The sequence below is a fragment of the Haemorhous mexicanus genome, chromosome 1 (genome assembly GCF_027477595.1).
Source record: "Haemorhous mexicanus isolate bHaeMex1 chromosome 1, bHaeMex1.pri, whole genome shotgun sequence".
In the NCBI taxonomy this organism is placed as follows: Eukaryota; Metazoa; Chordata; class Aves; order Passeriformes; family Fringillidae; genus Haemorhous; species Haemorhous mexicanus.
In genome coordinates this window covers 139,688,205-139,708,833 of record NC_082341.1, presented here as the reverse complement: position 1 = coordinate 139,708,833, position 20,629 = coordinate 139,688,205, and the positions used below count along the sequence as shown (strand labels likewise).

Genomic DNA, 20,629 nt, shown 5'->3' with positions numbered 1-20,629 from the left:
CAATTACTCGAAGTATAATTATTTACAAAATTCTTCACACCACCCTCTAAAAAACTAAAATATGCTTTATTTGCAATGTGAGCTTAGGATAGAGACGATACAGCTGAATTAATGGTTTTGTCAGCAAGGACAATCTGAGACTTTCCTTTTTCCTTCTCCTTCTTCAAAATTGTTAAAGACAATGTATTTAATTCCCGTTGCTTTCCATGGGGCTTTAAAAAGCCCCAGAAATGCCAGAAAAAATGAGAAAATGCATCCTATACATTCAGTTGTTAAATGAACAGCAAAAAGCAGCCTCTGTGCTTCTACATAAACTCAACCTTCTAAATAAACTCCAACTCAAGTTTATTTTTACATATATTTAGATTTATTTGCTATACATCACTGTGAGCTTATAGTACTTGAAATCCATTACAGGATTTTTTTTTTGTTGTAATAATCAGTTGTAACTCCACAAAGACAATAATACTGCTGTGGAAGACCAAAGGGGAGAAAAGCCATTTCAATTTATTTACAGTTCCTTATTTTGTAAACATTAACTCTACACATTGTACTAAGTTCTAAGAAGGATAAAGAGATATACATAGAGACAGGAAACAAAGCCCTGTTTTTCTATTCATATTGAGCATTAGCATATTATAGATGAAACATCTGCCCTTTCTCATTACCATAGCAGTAAGCTGTCTTCAAATAAGTTTAACTTTCCAGAAATGCAAATATTTTGAAATATACAACAACATCTACGTAAGCCAACCCATTTGGCTTTTATTACATTTCTAGAATAATTTAAAGTGCTATAAGCAACCCGTCAATCAACACTTTTCTATAATAACAAAACTACTTTAAACATTAATTTACAAGATAATATACAATATTTGTCTGAAATAGCTGAAATTTCAGCACGAAGTCAGTCACTGTCACACTTAACAGCAATTTTTTTGTTCTTTTTTGTTTTGTTTTGCAGAACATAGAATAAAAGCTTTGAAACAAACAGTTTTGTTGAGCTGTTATTGCCACAATGGCTTATCGAGTTTTCTACAAAAGTGGACAAGAGCTACTGGAACTGTATTCTAGCCTGTCATTTATTTTTTGAGGTCACATGACAGTAAGTTTGCATATTCCACAAGTCTACTGAATTACAATATTGTCTACCTATGATACATGATGTCAATTTAATCAGAGCTGGTGCTAATTGTAAATTTACAACATAGACCCACTCAAAAACATCACAAGTTTTTTTTCTTTGGACAGGAATAAGCTATATTCTCAGAGCTGATGTGCTACACGGCTACAACAGTATAACAGTATATATCTGACACTTGATGTTGAAGAAAGATGCATCTGTTTCTGTACTTTTAATGCCCTACTATAGCTACAAATTGTTCACTGAGTTTTGCTTGCTTTAGCCTTTTAGTTTTTTGGAACTATCATATTCTTACATTCTCTTGCTATTTTGTAAGTCTTTGCCACTTAGCTCAATATTGTCAGTATTTGTCCCAAACCTGTGGATCATTAACAGCATGTGCAAAACACTCTTTAAATACAATCAGCATGCAGCTACAACACATATTAACTGACTTTTTTTACACATGAACAAGAAACAAGACAAGTGGCACTGTTGACTTTGGATGTCTTCTAACTTCACCACGTGCCTACTGGGATGCATTTAGAAGGAATGCTCAGCTTCTCATCCATTTGTGGCACCACTTGAGTAACCCATCATTGGTCTGGACCAATCTTGGCAGTGCTGCTGCCAAATACCCACACGCAGCTTTCTCAGAGGTTCACAGAGGGCAACTTCATTCATAGACATAATTTGAATACAAAAATAATAAGCTATATTCAATGAAGCAGCCCCCTAGCAGGATTGCAGGAAAGGTGTGTGTGGGAAACCTGGGAGGCAACTGTAATATGGATAAGACAATTTTGCAGGCCACAAGGCTCAAAGTAACTAATGTTAGTTTTTAGTCCACAAGATCAATATTTTGTAAAAGAGTCTATAGCTTAGAAAAAGTATGATAGTATATTACAGATGCAAGGGCATGAAAAAACATCTGCTATTTAAAAATAATAACTAATGGCCACACTGAAAAATTAGAAAAAAAAACCAGAACAGGTAAGTAAAATACATTATATTGCTCCTAGGGATTTTTAAGCTGCACTGATTCATGTCAGGTTTGGGACAATAACCTGTAGAAATAGTGAAATACTTATTCAAAAGCCCATATTTCTATGTCTTGAATAGTGAAGTCTTCTCGCTTAGAAAGTGTGTGATTTCCAAATGTTTTACATGAATGACTTCTTCCATGGTAGAGATCACCATCAAGCCAAAGAGCAAACTCTCCTCTGCAAGACAGACAATGTATTAGAGCAAAAGACTGAGAGAATAAGCATTTAATCCATCAAGGTATTTTGCATTCAAAATTTAGAAGTGAGAAGGAATTAAAGGATTAGTTTTTAACACAAGTACCTCATGGCTGTTAAAAAATTTATGCTACAATGATTTTATTTATTTTTACTATTTATTATTAATTTAGGAATATCCCTTTTGCAGATATTCTGAAATAAGCTAACTAGAATTCCTTGGTTTTCAGCCTCTTCCATTTTTATTAAAGAGATAGCATAATAGCACTTTTATATCTAAAGAGAATGCTAGCAACAAATAAGGAAAACATTCTAGAAGCATATGCACCTGCATGGGCAGAAGAAAGCCAGGACATGACAATGTGTGATTTCTGGAGACTGACATATTTTGGGGGGGCTCAGTTTCAATTCAGGCCTCTTCTAGTTACACATAATGTTCACATTTACATCCTTCCACAATCATATGAAGGCATCATACCCTTGCAGGGCTGAAACTTTATGCCACGCTATGGGGAAGACAAATCTCCTGTTTAAGTTTTGTCAGCATTGGAAGCTAAACACCTGACATACTAAAGTTTCTTGGCTGGTAACTGCTGAGTCCTGAGCTACCAAAGGAAATTTACTGAATTCCAATTTTTCTTTTCAAAGGTGTCCAGACAAGTATTTTTAATAGATTCTAACTGTAACTTACCCTCCTCCACCAAACGCAAGAGAGTCCATGTCTCCTTTAATGAAGAACATATTGTCTCCTGTCCATTTAAAAACCTAAGGAAAAAAAAAAAAAAACAGACTAGCAAGTAAAAAGATATGAACTTTTCATTTTGGCAGAAGAGAAACCAACCATCAGTAAAGACAGACTATGGGTGGGTAGAGGCCAGTTTAATGAAATTGACACAGAAAATTCAGGAAACAGCTGAAGACAAAAATTCTCTGACATTTTATGCTAATTAGAAAAAGACCATTCCAAAACAAGTTGGTTTTGAGCACCAGAACTCCTACACAATCAAAAATACCAAGGAAATATGCTTAGATTAGATGATATGCCCCTAAAAAGGATGTAGTTTATAAATTTTCAGACACACATCTGGAAGAATTTAAACAGTAGAAAAACCTTCAGTACAATTAAAGAGGTTGAATATGTTTAGCATGCAAACACTCCCAATTCACTCTGCACTTAAAGATTCCACAAAAAAACTAGTGTGATGACTTTTTTGGGGCCATCTCATAATATTTTCCAGATTTACAGTTAGATTTATTCCTTAAGGATTTTAATATCATGCACTTGAGGCGGTGGTGAGGAAGGGAGCAAAAGCATACCAAGTCATTACTACTTACCTCAAAATCTGGAGAAAAAGTGAACATAAAGGTCTCCCCAGTGCCATAAAAGCCATCGCTCACTTTAAATGGTTCAGATGCTAGTGCACCAAAAACCTGTAGCAAAAATACATCAGAGCAAGAAAAACTTCAGAGAAACGACATAGAATCCAAGAATCTCTTATAATAGTAACTGATAAATCAGGTTCCAAGAATCTCTTATAATAGTAACTAATAATTCAGGTTGTAAATAATGTCAATTTGAAATTCACTCTATGAATTTCACTGTACCACGGTTCTGAGTGCACTGAGATATGGTCTTTGCACAAGAAAACTCTAAAAAGCAGGACAGATGAGACACTTCTTCCTTTTTGTTATTTCAAGCACCTGGGTCAATAGAATAGACTTCAGAAAACTGGCTGTTAACTTTTCTCTGTCAAACATTTTGTGACCTTAGATTGCACTTAGTGTATGCAGGTAAGTGAACTTATATAAAGCATTTTTTAGCATAAAAATCCATATTGAATTAAAATTTAGTTTCATCAATAAATATAACAAAATGGGCTGGTGAAATACATAATATTCTATATTTAAGTAACTACATGCATAGTTTCCAGCAATGGGAACCCTTGCAATTATTTCTTAGTTGTCAAACTATTTGAGTCTCTGTATCCTAACTTCTTTTAAGGGCCCAAGTTATTCTTTGAATAACTGCAGCAGTTCCGGTAGCTAAGCTACATTCAGGTAGCTATGACATGCCTTACTTCAGATAAATATCCTTAGGGCTGATACCACATCTAGTAAATATATATAAATAAAATAGATAAAAAGTAAATGTAAGATTTCATTAACAACAGATATTCCCTGAGAGGAATTAACCTTTAGGTAAAGTATCAAACAGAGTTTTGACAAACCTACACTCAGTTCAGCCTATGTACGGGTGTAACTTAACACACAACACTTATTCCAGTGTTTGTCTTGGATCCTCTCAAAGATGTTATCTGTACATCCAGTAAAACACAAAACTAGTCCATTCTAACCATGTAGAAGACCTTACGTATTTTACCTAAGAGACTCCGAAGCTTTTTTTTCTAACTATGGAATAAATTTGGCTATTAAGAATTTCAGACAGCCTCCCACATAATTCCCTACTCAATGGAGAACTGATTCTGAAGCTATTAGGTTGACTCAGTTTTGTCCAGTTGATCTTTGAGTACCCTCAGGAATCAGGATTTGACAATCTCTCTGTGTTCTAGATGTGTCAAGCTGACTCTTGGAAGAGCATCTCTTTGCTATAAGCAACAATAAAAGAATAAGGCTTTACAGTAAAAGTGCAATTTTCTTCCCAACAGTCACTCTAGTTCTTGAGAAGCAATGTCCCTAGGATTTTTCCATGAGATCAAATTTTTGTGGCTAGTTGTTAGGGTGGATAACTAGAATTCCCATGTCCTAGGTTCCATGTCTCAGACTTCTGCAGGGCATACAATGTGAAGAATGACTTTTTATAAAAACTAGACAGTCCTTGGAATGGTTAACTGCATTAATCTCATTTCCAGACCACCACTTATTTAGTGATTCATGTTCAGGAATCAGGTGCCAATTCCTTTTTAAATGGCTCTTAGAGTTCACTAACAACACAAAACAGTAGACAGACAATCCATAACAATTGTAATGATGCAACTATAGATTTCATGGACACCTTTTTTAAAGAATCTCCTAGATTTGACTGGAGCAGGCAATTTAGGTTGCTTTACATTCCAACTTCCAACTAGGCATTGCTCAGCTTTTACACAAATAAAGTTTGTAAGAGTTCAGTGTTTTGCTTGTTTTTTTCTTTTGTTTGTTTAGGCAGCCATTTAAATAAAATTATTAACTGATCTGAAAAAGAAAGCAAAATTGGAAAAGGTTTTTGAATTAAAAAAATCAGCAGCATGAGGCTTAGTAGCCTTTAATAGAACATTATGAAGAGCTACAAGGTACACTTGCTCCTTACTCAACCTATTATTAACATAATAAAAAAGCGGTCTTCATAAACATGGGCAACAAAGAAACATATCTGGGGACCCAGGGAAGCAGCCCAGGAAAGAAATTCATTCTAGTTTAAAAGAAGAGGGCCTCAACCAAGGATATGACCATTCCAGTATCTTTCATAAACATGGAAAATACCAAAGAGGACTGAGCAGGTATGCTCAGACAATGTCAAGAAAATATCTGGTCATAATTCTGTCATTTTTCAAAATGGCTGAATGTCATTTAGGATCTTCTCTGAACTAGAATCTTAGAAAACAGGCAGTGATCTTCGAGTGTAAGGTATGAATAACACCTGGTCTCTTAAAACACATTTTTGGAGGGCATATACAGTACTTATCTTGGCATACTGCTAGTGAACTACTCCTGGACACATTCTCCTATAAAGTACTTAAGAGGTTTTTTTTTCAGTTATGGAAGCAGTTTTAAAGGACAATCTGCCAGGAAGATACAAGACATTAAAAACAAATTAACCTCCTTCAAAAAAATCAATAGCTTCACAAATAAAATTAATTACCCAGACTAATTATCAAAGAGCATAGTTAGTTACCACTGTCTTATGTTTCATGATTGTAGATCCTTGCATGAAGAGGAAAAAGACTGTGCTTAATTTCCATAGGTTTTGAACAGAAAAATAGTGCAAATTGATTTTCTGCTGTCAAATGCAGACATTTTTCATTAATAACATGAGACAGAGCTACTGAAAACACCACTTCCACTATACTGGTGAAGGACTGAGCATGTAAAACTCATCTGAACCACTCCTTCTGCATATGCTGCTCACTGAATAGACACAGATTTCCCCCACTCTTGCGTGGAGTTCAGTGACTACTTGATCCAGAATTCCAAGGCATGCTTTCATACATATTCCTAGGTATGAGGCTGTAAGCTGAAATGAACTCCATGTTTTCACAGGGCAACCATGACAACTTTTTGAACATTCAAGCCAAGATGCTCATACACAGAAAATAACATGAATTCCTTCAGCAACAGACAATATTACATAGTGGTGAGAAGACAGCCCCACCAGAAAAAGGACATTTTTTTCCAGGACAGATCAGGTACTAGGAAGCAGGTATACCTTACCAATTTATCCTGAGAAGTTAATAAGTGAATTAGAGAAGTCAAAGTACATTTATGAGACTGATGAGTCTGCTGAGACATCTCAAGACTATTCAATTGTTTTTTCCTTCAAGATCAAAAGGTAAATGAAGAAAATATTTTTAAAGAACTTCTGGGAAAGAATCCACTACTAGCCGAGAGTTAGAACAGATTTTTCTTTTTAAGGGACCCCAGGGGTAGAAAATAATGAAAAAAATCAGGTTGTGACTTGAATACGAAAAGATATACTTCATTTAGAAGTACATCAGACCCCCTGAATGAGACCATGCTTCCTGAGAATAAAAACTGTGGTTACCAAACAGGGAGAGATAAGTAAACTGAATGCTACAGATTTTATAGAGGTTCTGTCAATTTTTCATGACAGCAGTAACATGCTTCCACAAGCAAATAGAGAAGCTGCAGAAAAAGAATCAAGAAGTTTCATACTGCCTGCAGTGCTCACTTCTTACTAGATTATTCAAGAGAGGATGTTTGCTATTCCAATGGTGAGATGTGAGCCACTTCCTGAAATTCATAACCCAGTCAAAAGAAAACAGAGCACAACTACAGAGACTCAAAAAATCAGGTAATAATGTAACAAAGCTAGTATGGCTCTTGAAAGATGTTGGCTGCAGCCACAAAATATACCAAGAAGCACCAGCCACAGCTAACAGCCTTCCAACTCAACAACACCTTCCAGCATTGGAAAGTTTTAGAGAATGTATTTCTCGTATCTTAAATGCATTAAAAAAAATTAAATTTAAATTGATTAATAGGATATTGCCAGACTCTTGCATTACAACAGCTAACTTATATCATTAAAGTTTTTCCTAGACATGCAGTATGTTGGAGGACTGCTTAAGTGTAAAACACATTTCTAAGGAGAAAATCTGCCTGATACGCAACATTTTAACTTGCTTGATACACATAATTTTATCTCCCATGATGGATTGAAGCATCAGCTATTCCTTTATACTTCTCAAATATTTTTCTTGATGGGTCCCCTACTGCCACACAAGTATTTTCCTACCTGTCCATCACTGTCTTTGATAACCAACAGCACAGGCGTGTCTAATCCCATCATTGTGCGATACAAGGTCTTCAAGCTCATGCCATGCTTTGCAGTACTGTAGACAAGAGTCCATGGATAGCCAATAGTCCGTGGTGGAAGAGACTTGGTGAGCTATTAACAAGAAAATGACAACCCTTTATTTAATATATGTTTTATATTTAAGAATGTATTACACATAAATGAAAGCAGATTATGTTCTGCTCAATCATTTTTACCTTAAAAACCTAAGACCTAAAAACCTGAAGACCTAAAACCTGTGGCCTTAAAACCTAAGTCCTAAACCTGAAGTTTCACAAGTATATTTTCTACTTTTGGTCACTCCAGCAGGTTTCTTTTCCTACCTCTACTAGTGACCTGCAGAAGAATGATTTATCAACAAAAGAACATGTGTTTGTTAAGGTCTCTAAAAGGTTTACCCATGTAATTATTCTTGCATAACAATACTACATGCCCCACCAGTGCCTTAGTATTGAGTAAGTAGATCATTCAAATCAGCAAGGGTATCATTCAAGCTGAAGGGTAAACGCTGCTTGTTGCCCTGTTCTTATGCTTTCTAATCCAAAACTTCAATTAACACATTTGCAATGAAATCACTTTGGACTGGGCAGCAAGAACTGCCGTGTTTCCACTGATGTTTTCAAGAAAGAATGGAAAAGACAGACAAAAGTCTGTCTGAACATATCATGTATTCAAAGTTAGGATTTTTTAAAAATACCAGTATTTTAGCTATGAATCGTGCTTTGCTTCAACACTTAGACACTCACATGTCTATGGGGTCAGATGGGATCTGCCCCTGGAAACAGACAGAGCTGGCAGATATGCTCACTGAGCCACTTCTCACCATCCACCAGTATTCCAGGATAACTGGGGACATCCTGGTTAGCAAGTGTGTGTCCATTTACAAGATGGGCTGTAGGAAGGATCCCAGGAAGTACAGGCCTGTCAGTCTGACCTCAGGGCCTGGGAAGGTCACCTTGAGTGCCATCACACAGCACATGCAGGAAAACCGGGGGATCAGGCCCAGCCAGCATGGGTTCATAAGAACTTAGTACTTGGCAAATGTGATTTTCCTCTATGACAAGGTGACCTGCTTTCTGGATAAGGCTGTGAATATTGCCCACCTGGACTTAAGTAAAGCCTTTGACATCACTTCCCACAGCACTCTCCTGGAGAAACTGGCTGCTTGGACAACTGCACTGTTTGCTGGGTAAAAAACTGGCTGGATGATTGTGGGAGGGAGCCACAGGGAGGACAGGGTGGAGAGTGGCGGTGAATAGAGTTGAATCCACTTTGTGGCCAGTCACTTCTGGTGTTCCCCAGGGCTCAGTACTGGGGCCAGTCCTGTTTAATGTCTTTACTAATGAACGGGATGAGGGGATGAAGTGCATCCTTAGTGTGTTTGCAGATTGCAGCAAGCTGGGCAAAAGTGTCAATCTGCTGGAGGGTATGTAGGCTCTGCAGAGGGATCTGGACAGGCTGGACTGATGGACCATGGCCAACAGTATGAGGTTAAATAAGGCTAAGTGCCAGGTCCTGCAAAAGTCCCTGCAGCACTACAGGCTGGGAGAAGAGCAGCTGGAAAGAGGAAAAGCACCTAAGGGTGCTGCTTGACAGACAGCTGTGCATGAGATAGTGAGTGCCCAGATGGCCAAGAACGGAATCATGACTTGCCCCCCTGTACTGAGCACTGGTGGGGCCACACCTTGAGTACTGTGTGCTGTTCTGGGCCCCTCACTAAAAGAAAAACATGGAAATGCTGGTGTGTGTCTAAAAAAGGGCAGTAAAGCTGGTGCAGGGTCTGGAGAGGACTGAGGGAGCTGGGATTGTTAAGCCTGGGAAAAAGGAGGCACAGAGGGACCTCATCACTCTCTACAACTACCTGAGAGTAGGTTGTAACAGTCAGTTTTTTCTCCCAAAACTGGAGAGGAGAAAGTCCTCAGGTTGAGCCACTGGAAGCCTGGATTGGATATTGGGCAAAAGTTCTTCAGTGAAAGGGCTGTCAAGGATTGGAACAGGGTACCCAGGGAAGTGGCTGAGTTACCATCCCTGTTGAAATATTTAAAGGAGGTGTAAGCCATGGCACTTAGGGAAAGGGTTTAGTTGTGGACTTGGTGGTGCTGAAGTAACAGCTGGACTCAGTAGTCTTAGCCATCTTTTCTAATATACACAGTTTATTTTCTTCTATTTAATATCACACAAGGCCTTCTTAATGGTATGTTTTATGCTGTAGTTACAGTATTTGTGATACATTCATGTGCAAGAGCAAAAAATGATATATCTAAGTCCATACCTTTTCAATTTGTTCTGGCTGTAGCAATTCACTTGGATCACTAAGATTTGGCCGGAATGCTTCAGGCTCCAGGTCTGTTTTGATATTTGTTGCCTGTTGTGAATTGATATCTTCTCTTGTTGTTATCTATAAAAAGAAGAGCAAGAAAATAAGTATATGCCACCCTATTAGCCGAAGGTAAAACTTCACAGGTTTAAAATCATGCAGTTATCAATTATACAAGTCCTTCCAAAGTTTAGAAATCCAACAGATTTGATCTGATAGAGATTTTCAGTGTTTCCAATAGCAAACTGGTACACAACTATATAGCAATAACTTACATGGATGCCTACTCAGAAGAAAGCTACAGTTTTATGCTAAAACAACAAACAGGTCTCATACACAGCTGAAGAGCTTGAAATGCTTTTCAGATTATACCTTAAAAAGTTCTTGCATTTTAATACTGACATAGCATTCTAAGTGTAATTAAAAAAAAGAATAGAAAGGAAAGGAATTAAAAGCTCAACATGAACATTTCTTAGTAGCTTCTGAATCAACACTCTTTTAGAGTACTTAAGAAACTTTTCAGATATGCAGCAGACTCTGGGAAGACTGCTGCCATATATTTTGAGCAGACCATTTGAATGGAGCCTTAGGAATAGTGCTGCTCCATAAGCTGATCTGCTGGAGTACTTATGGGAATCAAAGAAGAAAGAATTGAGATGGTGGGGTGGGAAAGCAGCAACAATGCTTAAGTTGCATAGTGAGCACTGAGGTTTGGCAAAGACGCACTATGCAGGGTCCTGCAGGAAATTAAAATACCTGACCTACATATAGACCCTACTGAGTGGAGATGGCAGAGGCCACAAAATTCCTCATCAGACGTAGCTCACAAGAGCTTCTTACCCCAGTCAACACTCACTGGCACTTCCAAGTTCAAGTGCCATGTCTCAGTAACTAGAATAGCTGTGATCCAAACAGATTTCCATCTATAAATCCAGCTGCAGGGATACTTAAAACTTCCTAAGAATGGTGAAATTCGACAGAGGAGTAGGACAAAGTGAGGAAGTTAGTAAGATAAGCCACTGCAGCAAGACTTACTAAAATGTTGAGAGAAAAAAGAAATCTTAACAAGATTAAGCGCATCTGAAAAATTTATTGGCCTAAACCAGGTTTCACTGAAAGCCAGACTATCCAAATTAAATCCTCAATCCTGAAAATTTCAAGAAAATACCTGCCAAATCCAGTTCGTCACATCCCTCATACTTTAAACATATAGGACACAACTGCAATATTTCACAGTATCACCATGGTAAACTTTGCCAACCTTTTATGAACTTCCTTAGTTAATTAAAAAAAAGTCAAATCAAAGAAAACTCTGAAATACAGATAGGAGTATTTACACAAATACAACCACCTGAGCCAGGAAAAAAAAAAAAAGGCACCCCTTTCATCTCGCTCAAGAACTACAAAAAAACTCCTATCACAAACTCTTGTTATTTAAAAATCGGCTTATGAAGTCATCATATCAAAGTATATTCATACAATAACTCAATTACAGGACTAATTCCAAACCCAATAAAAGGTGTGCTTAAAGTGAGTATCAAGCAAGAAAAATGCTGAAGCTTTCCTTTTTTCAATGGAAGGCAACAAGAACTTCCAACATAGACTAAACACTAATTTCCATATTGCAACAAAAAATGCAATTACCCATATAGCCATATAGTTTCATGTACAAAAAGATGATCTGCATGCTGCTTTACAGAGTGCTATCTCTAAAATGTTATTTCATATTCCAAGTATTTTACACTTTAAATGCCTGTCATCCATCATATTACTGCTTCAGCTCCAGAGAAGTTCAGCATTGTCCAACTGTAAGGCAGAGAGTTTTTTTCCCCTTGCCATTCTTTAATTTTCATTAAAGACCACCATGCAAAACATAAATTATTTGGATTCAAGTGGTGTGGTGAACTGAGTTTTTTGGTTAAGAGTTTTTGGTGATTGGTGTATTTTTTGGATGGATTTTTTTTTTCTTTTTTATTATCATTAAAGTAAAGCGGTTTTCTTCTAGGAAGAACACTGCATGTAGAAGCAGTCAAAGAGTGTTCAAAAATCTGAGAGAAAGCACTCTAACTTCAAAATTGGCAGATTTATTTCCTACCAAAGTTGGACAGAGCAGACTGAGCTGTAGTCAGATTTCAGGGACTTCCATGATTGGTAAATGTCACACAGGCTACACCACATTTGACAACTCTCAAATGGCCTCAGAGCAGAGTTTATAGGCTGCAGCCCATCACATCAGATTTTTCTAGTCAGCCTAAACCATGAGTTTGGGCATATCAGGTGAAAGGTATTTGGAAAGAGCTCCTGTACTTCCAGAACACTAATACAGGGATTCTCCACCACCACTTGCCAAAAACAGAATAGTTCTGTTCTCAAGTGGGAATAATTTTTTTTTCCAAGATTTTTGACTTTCCTGTAACAGTGCAGCTTTTGGGTTCAAGGTTCATGCTCATTACTGATCTATGTAACTGTACTACTTACAAAACATTTTAAAGCAATTAATTTTGGATTATTAAACAAACAAATATCAGAGCTAATAAAATATTTGCTTATTAATATGTAAAAAAAGCCAAGATCAAAGAAATAAAAAAAATACAGAAAAAAAATTTTACATTTTCAGCACCCAAGTACTAGAGAAAAACAAAATACTCAATGCTTCTAAGGAAATCTAAGCTATGTTTCCATCAGTAAGGCATGTATAATGTGCACAACAGCTAACAATTTTATAACTCTCAAAAAACTATAGAACACCTAAAGAGAATGCAAATATCAGTTTCAATCCATAGCCACAGACCTTCAAAAATCCAAACTGATTTCAAAGTATTGTTTTCTGTGTATGTGTATGACCTTTGCCATGTTGAACTGCCTCAGTTACCTGTTTTTATAATGGGGAAAAATACTTACCTATTTCACAGAAGTTGTGAAGCTTCATACTTGCCATATACTGTGAGATTCTTGATGAAAGATTCCTATATAAAATTAAACACCCATGCAACAAAGTTTTGATTCTTCACCTGTTTTGCATTCTTTTTAGGGAAGCTTCTAACACAACACACCAGTCTAAAGTAGAAGTTAAAACACAACACTGCAAGTCAAGTAGCACTGAAAACAAATTTTCAAATTCTAACAGAAAATTCCTGTGTGAAAAAGGTGGAATTAGTAATTCCATCATAAAATTACTGATTCCATCATAGAATTGCACAATTAAATACATCCAAAACAAAGGAATTTTCTGCTGGATCCTTGTAGTGCTGTAGACAAGACAAACCCACTGAGTGCAGGAATTGCCCTGATCCAAGACACTACAAAGAAAGATGTTTTAGTATCTGGAGATGGGGTTTAAACTACTGAAGAGGGCACCTGGAGACGTCTGCAGAGTGTGCGCAGTTCTTCGCTATTTAGAGCATCGATCCTGCGGTGATACTCAGCCACTGACACTACCTGAATATGGAGACAGGAAGACAATAATTCCACTGACAGTTGAAGAAAAGTAAAAAGGTATGAAAGAAAAAACTGGAGGAGAGTAATGAAGGGAAAATGTGCAATGACAACAAACAAACAAGAAGGGCCAAAAGATGTTTGTTTCTGCAAGGACAGTGCACATGTAGGTGATTTTAGACGTATGAGTAAACACAGCAAGATTACAAAATAAACACTAAGGGCACTAGCAGTCAGATATCTCACTGATCTAGGATGAATAAAGAACTGATATAGGAGTGCATAAAGTTTCCAGTATCAGGATGCTAAATGAAAAGTCAATCTGAGTTACATGCCTTAACCCAAACTCTTCAGCCCAAGGTCCTCTCAAACATTCTTTACACTCAGATTAATGAACCTTGTGAACCTGGTTTGCTTTCCTAGATGAAGACTAGAAGCAAATCTCAGGCTTTTTAGTGAGCTCTAACTCTTGTGTCTGGCAGTGAAGATAAAGACAATGTAGCAAGACTACAGTTTAATTACATCCCAATACCACCCGACAATTTCTTTGTCCTGGACTTTCCATTCCCCTCCAAAGCTTCTGGAGTTGCTCATCTGTCATCACATTCACTTCAAATGGCATCTCCACTTTGGCAGGAGGTGTACAGCCAGAAAGTCTTTAGTCAGAAAGCTCTAGAACATGCTGCTCTGGAGCAACAAGCTGGCTAAAAGGACTACAACAGTCATTTTGATGTAACTAGAGCAAATAATGTGATTTTGAGAACAACTCAAAATCATCATTGGCATGAAAGCATCTTTAAACAGCTGGTGAAGAGATTAAATGGATGTCCCATGTAGTAAGAGCATATTAAAAACTTCTAGAGCCTACCACAGTGCAAAGGAAGACAACCACAAGTCCAGCAGCTCCCCATCTACCTGTCCCTACTACAAGGAGTTTGGCCAGATACTCGCCACTGTCCTGAGTACAGAGCCCACAGTCATGCATGACTGGCTCTTGAGCAGCGATGGTTCACTCTACCCCATGCAACTGCAAGGCAAGGAAAAAGGAATACATGTGACATCCAGCCTTATTAAGGAATCATCTGATATTACTAGCACTCAAATTATCTCCATTATTTCTCTACTGTTCTCTCAAATCAGGTACCAAATATTGTTGTAAATTGTATTGGCTTGTGCATTCTCAGAGTTAAACAGCTATATGCAAAGCTTTAGCAGTATTCCACTCAATTTATGAGACAGTTTTATCCTTGTATTTGCTATGATACTTCATTGCAAATTTACACTGTTCACATCAGCAACTTATGAACATAACCCTGAAAGCAGTAATGTGAGGACCCTTTAGCCTTACTGTTTCTTTAAGCTATACCCTACCACATGTGAGGCAGCAGGTAACTTACAATACTCTGTAAACGTGTGGTTACTCAAGGAGATTCTTGAGGAAAAAAAAATCTCAAAATCTCCAACACCATTATATAGTTGTTATTTCACATAATGGAAATGTAGACAGTTTTATGGGCACTGCCAGCTTGCCTTCAACCTCTCAAATGCATACTTGTCATAATCTTGCATCTGTGAACTGCTTATCAGCTTTTAAACTCAGGGATCGACCTTTTCATATGCCATGGAGACGCCTTATTTTTCTAGCTTGAGAGAAACATGAATACCTATTCATGTGTGTACAATATAATAGCTTCTTGGCATGCTGAATCTGTTGCACACTGTCACATTCCATTTGTTTTGAGAACAAAAACCTGCATAATGGCAGGCCATTGGTATGCAATGACAAACATCATAAATACCATGTTGCAGAATGTCAAAGTAGCCACAGGAAAATTAAAGGAAAAGAACCCACGCTCTCAAACCCAGAGTTTATTGTAAGTATAAAGTGTGTACTAAGTATACAGTCCATACTAAGTTCTGCAAGTAAACTATGAGACACTGTCTCAAGTTTATCCACTCATCACTGAACTAGGCTTCAAATGATTATGTTAAGATACTTCAACCTTTCAGATGCAGCACCTGGCCTTCTATATAATGCCTGTGGTTTAGGCCAACATGCTTTACTCTTGCTTTGCAGTGGACAAGACTATATACTGCTTGATTAAATTAGCTACAGAATCTTAAAGTCACATAAGTCTAAGCTTACTAGCAGCTACCTTCAACTTCATTCAGGAATTGAGATATATCTTGCAAACAGACAGCATTTTGTCACTGCCAGGCTCAAGAGCACTGCTTTGAAATGTTAGTAGTAACATTAGAAGTTTATTCTTCCTTATAACCTGATTCAATGCACAGACTGCTTATGCTATTTCCTCTTCCATCAAGATTTCCTCATGTTCCTTCCTTGCAATCCTATTAATCTTCTAGTCTACTTCACCAAGCTAAATAAACCAGTGTTTTCTTCTGTCTCCTGCCCCACTCCCTGCCCCTCATCAGCTGTCTGTTTTCCTATCATTCCAGGACCTACTTCTACCTCATTCTACTTTGAACTTTGATTCTCAAACCTAGCACATAGTCTTTCACACTGTATGATAAATACCTAGAAAGCAAGGCATTTCATAAACAGAAGGTAGATGCAGATTCATATTCATCATACTGGACTGTAGTTTTCAATACAAAGTACTCCTTTGTGATAAAATTCTTCCACTAAAATTATTAGTTTAAGGTCTACCTATATGACTTTGCTATGTGCTTTACTTACTATGCTCTCTTCACTATGCCATCTCAGCATCCAGTTTCCTGGATAACCATAGCTAATTTTTGAGGATCAGGAAATGTTCCTAAAGGACACTTTGTTCTCTCTCTAGCTTTTTCTGCTTTAAAAATAATGTAGGAGAAGGGAAAAACAGCTAAACCTCTTATGGTTAATCTGGGCACTGGCTGGAATGGAGCAAAACAAGTAATGTGTATAGCACTTGTTAGTGCGCTTCAGGGCAAAAGGGTTCTGAAACTGTCTATTGCAGATGATTCAGCACTGGGAAGAGCTGCTGACTCCCTCAAAGAGATGGAGGCCCTGCAGAGAGACCTCAACAAACCAAAGGACTGGGCAATCACCAGCCACATGCAGTTCATCAAGGGACAGTGCTGGATTCCACTCTGGGATGCAGCAACCCTGGATGTATGTACAGACTGGGGAGTGAGATGCTGGAAAGCAGTGCCATGGAAAGGGACCTGGGGGTTCCTGGTCCATGGCAAGTTGAACATGAGCCAGCAGTGCCCTGGCAGGCAGGAGGGCCAAGTGTGTCCTGGGGGGCATCAGGCACAGCATCACCAGCCAGGCAGCCAGCCAGCCAGGAGGGGATTGCCCTGCTCTTTGCACTGGCTAGTCTCACCTTGAGTGCTGGGGGCAGTTTTGGGTGCCACAAGAAAAGACAGATAGAAAACTATCAGAGAGTGTCCAAAGGAGGGCAAAAAAGATGGTGAAAGGCTTGAGGGGAACCTCTATGAGGAGAGGCTGAGGTCACTTGGTCTGTTCAGCTAGGAGACCTTGCTGCAGTTACAACTTCCTCATGAGGGGAAGAGGAGGGGCAGGCACTGATCTCATCTCTGTGGTGAGCAGTAAGAGGACCCGAGGGAACGGCCTGAAGCTGTGTCAGGGGAGGTTTAGTTTGGGTTTTGGAAAAATGTGGGTATCAGAAGGTAGCTGGGCACTGGAACAGGCTCCCCAGGGAAGTGGTCACAGCACCAGCCTGACCGAGCTCAAGAAGTTTGGACAATGCTCTTGGGCACATGGTGTGAGTTTTGGGGATGGTGCTGTGCAGGGCCAGGAGCTGGAGTGGATGATCCTTGTGGGTCCTTTCCAACTCAGTTTATTCTGTGATTCCAAGTTTGAAGAGACATGGAATAAATCCTTAGAGATCTAATACTACCTGCTGTATTCATATTGGCAGCACTGGTGAAAAAACACAGGATGAATTGTATGACTCGTGGCATGACTCTAACCTTTTTAACCTCTCCACACTATGTGTGTTAACACCCAGCAGTTAGCAAAACACCCAGCAAAACACCCAGCAGTTTTAATATTTAATGCAATAAGTCGAGGGTTTGCATACTAATGATTCAAACAGTCAAGAAGCCAAGGATTCTCCTTCTGGAGAAACTCATGTTTCTAAACTTTGTTTTTCTGAAAGTATCTCAAAAGTACCTAGCTTGGCAAGCTATGCTGGCCACTTGCAGTGAATGAAACTGAAGACAAAATTCCAAATATGGAATATTTCTTGTCCTTCAACAACACACATGAAAACACAGTTAATTTTTTTTAATATTTGATCAACCCCTTCGGCCACTGATCATATCATCTTGCTACTGGCAGATGTAGAAAAAGCTTTTTACACCACTGAGGGATTCCTCAGTTCAACAAAGCTGCAAGTGACACCCCCCACTCCCTACTGCCCCCCCATGCCTGTTTGCTAACAGGGAGCAGCTTTCATTGCTGCCCTCAAAACAAACACAGCTAACCGTTCAGAGCTAACAAGTAGCTCAAACTGTCTCCACTGAGAATGGGAGGGGTCTTATCAGAGCTGAACAGTGCTTCTGGAAGTAAGAACAGATAAAGCTTAATGGCATAAACAGCTCTGAAATGTAAGTTATCTATAACCTTGTTACCAACTCAGAATATGAAATAAAAAGACAAGTATTAAGAAAGAACACAAGCTGAACAATTTTACTTTGAATCTTAAAACATAATACTGAATCTTAATACATAGGTGTAAACTTGGCTGAACTGTAAACTTCATGAACATTAATTCTTGAGATTCAAAAATATTTCAGGATATTTAATTGAAGAAAAAAAAACCCAATGCAGTTTTATTACGCCACTTACAAAGTTACTTTAGAATGCCTTCCAATAAAAAGCTGCCTATGCGAACTGAATGCTGCTATGAATATTTTAAGAGAAAACACTAACTTCATTTTTCAGACAAATTTAGTTTCCTCCCACAAATATAAGATTGCTGGAGAAAAGATAATATTGAAAAAGCACTCTGCTCCATCATATCAAATATGATTATTTGGGACATTCTGATTACATCACAAAAATGCATTAATTCATGGGTCACACTGCACCATATAAACAGTTGTAAGGTATCATTTGGAAAAAAACCTAAACCTTCAGACTAATTTAAGTTGATTAATTTTTAAAGCATGTGGGTGCAAAGCTATTCATTTTCTGTTTTGTGTGGAATTCAGTCAATTCAATTCCCTGTCACTCTACTGGTGGCAAGGAAGTGAAGGGATGACAGCTGGCCATTTTATGCAGAGAAGGACCATAGAATGACAGCAGTCCCCTGGTTTGGCTGTCACCATGGCTCTTTCTCTCAGTATTTTTAAAGCTGTCCCTCTTCAAACTGTTGTGCACACTGGGGTGTTTTCCAGAGCAGGAACAGAAATGCTGAGTAGGTCACAGGACAGCAGCAATCTCCCTGTGACCAGTACTGTCCCCACAGCTTTGCAGGATGAGCTGTTAAGTATCTGCCTCAAAGTGCTCTAAGCCCACAGCAACTGTACCAAGCTGTAATTAACATATACTGAAGATAAACTGAAATATCCGCAATAACCAGAATAAACGAACCTGAAAAGAATGCAATCAAAGCCTGAAGCACACAAAGTGTTACATCAAGTCTGTAGACCTTGATAACAAACTATTTTTTTCAAGATAGGAGAAAACATTCATAGGAGAGACATGATAATGCCAGCAAGATAACTAAATTTAGCATGCATTCAACAGTTTAGTAGGTTTATGCAAAGAACTAAGAACTAGATTTAAGAAAATTACTTTCTTAAAGAGGCAGGCCAGACAACTTTACTCATTTTGTCCTAATAAAAAAAAAGATCTGTAGCAACATGACCAATAAAACTCAGCTCCCTTGCAAAACTATTTCAGGAAGTTTCAGCACTTGCAAGCAGAGAAACCAGAGGTTCAGCTGCTGAAACCACAGCACCTGGTGCTTGAGTGCAAGCTGCCATTACAGGAGAAGGCAGACTGAGCAGGGTTACATCTCAGCTCTGATACTGCCCGGCAAAGATCCTCTCAGGTATGACAAGAAAGCGTTACACAGGCTTAGAAATAACTGAATCACAGCCCAGCATGAAAATATTTGTCTCCTGCTTTAAGCAGAAAAAAGTCAATTAAGGACCAAATCAGATTTCACACATCATTAAAGACATACAGGAAAAATATAAGTCTTTACTACTCATTTGCTTTCTTTTAACTTATAAACAACCTTTTCAAAAACTCCTCTGCTACTCTACCTCAACTTTGTCGAGGTACACTAATATTTAATAACTACTAAAAATGCAAACAACATAACACACAATAATTCAATGGAAGAACGATAATAATTGAATAGATCAGGTTGGAACAGACCTTACAGATCATACAGCTCCAACCTCCTCCCCAATCATGGGTAGGGAACCTTCCACTTTACTAGGTTACTCAAAGCCCCATCCAGCCTGGCATTGAACACTTCCAGGGATGGGAATTCCACAAATCCTCTTGAGAAATCGATTCCAGTGCCTCACCACCTTCATAGTGAAGAATTTCTTTGTAGTATCTAATCCAGACCTTTCCTTCTTCAGATTAAGGCCATTCCCCCTTGTCCTGTCACAACATTGTGAAAAGTCCCCCTCCATCCCTCTTACTAGAGAGCCCCTGTAGGCTTCGCAAGGTGCCATAATTAGGTCTCTCCAGAGCCTTCTCTCCTTCAGGCTGAAGAGTCCCAACTCTCTCAGCCTGTCTCCATAGCAGAGGTGTCCAGTTGATACCAAAACACAGCCCTTGGATCAACCCAGTCGCCCTCCTCTGGACTTGCTCCAAGAGGCCTGCATGAGACCATGCAGTCATGGCAAAAGCACAAACATGATGCATAAACCCCCAAATTACCTAGGACAACAGGTACAGCAAATATCTGTCAAGGAAAGGTTCTAGGCCAAATGACTTGTATAAGAAAGTACTGGATTTCACTTAGCTTTTTTATTATTAA

At 38.4% G+C, this 20,629-nt stretch overlaps 1 protein-coding gene across 14 annotated transcripts in view; it reads right to left on the bottom strand.

Annotated features, from left to right (window-relative positions):
* Window positions 1-47: 47 nt before the first annotated feature.
* OXR1 (oxidation resistance 1) overlaps window positions 48-20,629 on the bottom strand; it is a 264,414-nt gene continuing 243,832 nt past the window's right edge. For 10 of the 14 annotated variants that reach the window (XM_059865204.1, XM_059865245.1, XM_059865229.1 and 7 more), the window contains 6 exons: window positions 13,572-13,652; window positions 10,170-10,295; window positions 7,838-7,990; window positions 3,700-3,795; window positions 3,056-3,129; window positions 48-2,346 (listed from right to left, as the gene is read on the bottom strand). In XM_059865204.1, coding sequence (XP_059721187.1) covers window positions 2,211-2,346; window positions 3,056-3,129; window positions 3,700-3,795; window positions 7,838-7,990; window positions 10,170-10,295; window positions 13,572-13,652 — 666 coding nt within the window. In that variant the 3' untranslated portion in view covers window positions 48-2,210. Of the gene's footprint in view, window positions 2,347-3,055; window positions 3,130-3,699; window positions 3,796-7,837; window positions 7,991-10,169; window positions 10,296-13,115; window positions 13,181-13,571; window positions 13,653-20,629 lie in introns of those variants that run through there. The other 4 variants (XM_059865222.1, XM_059865316.1, XM_059865305.1 and 1 more) reach the window with 3 other exon arrangements.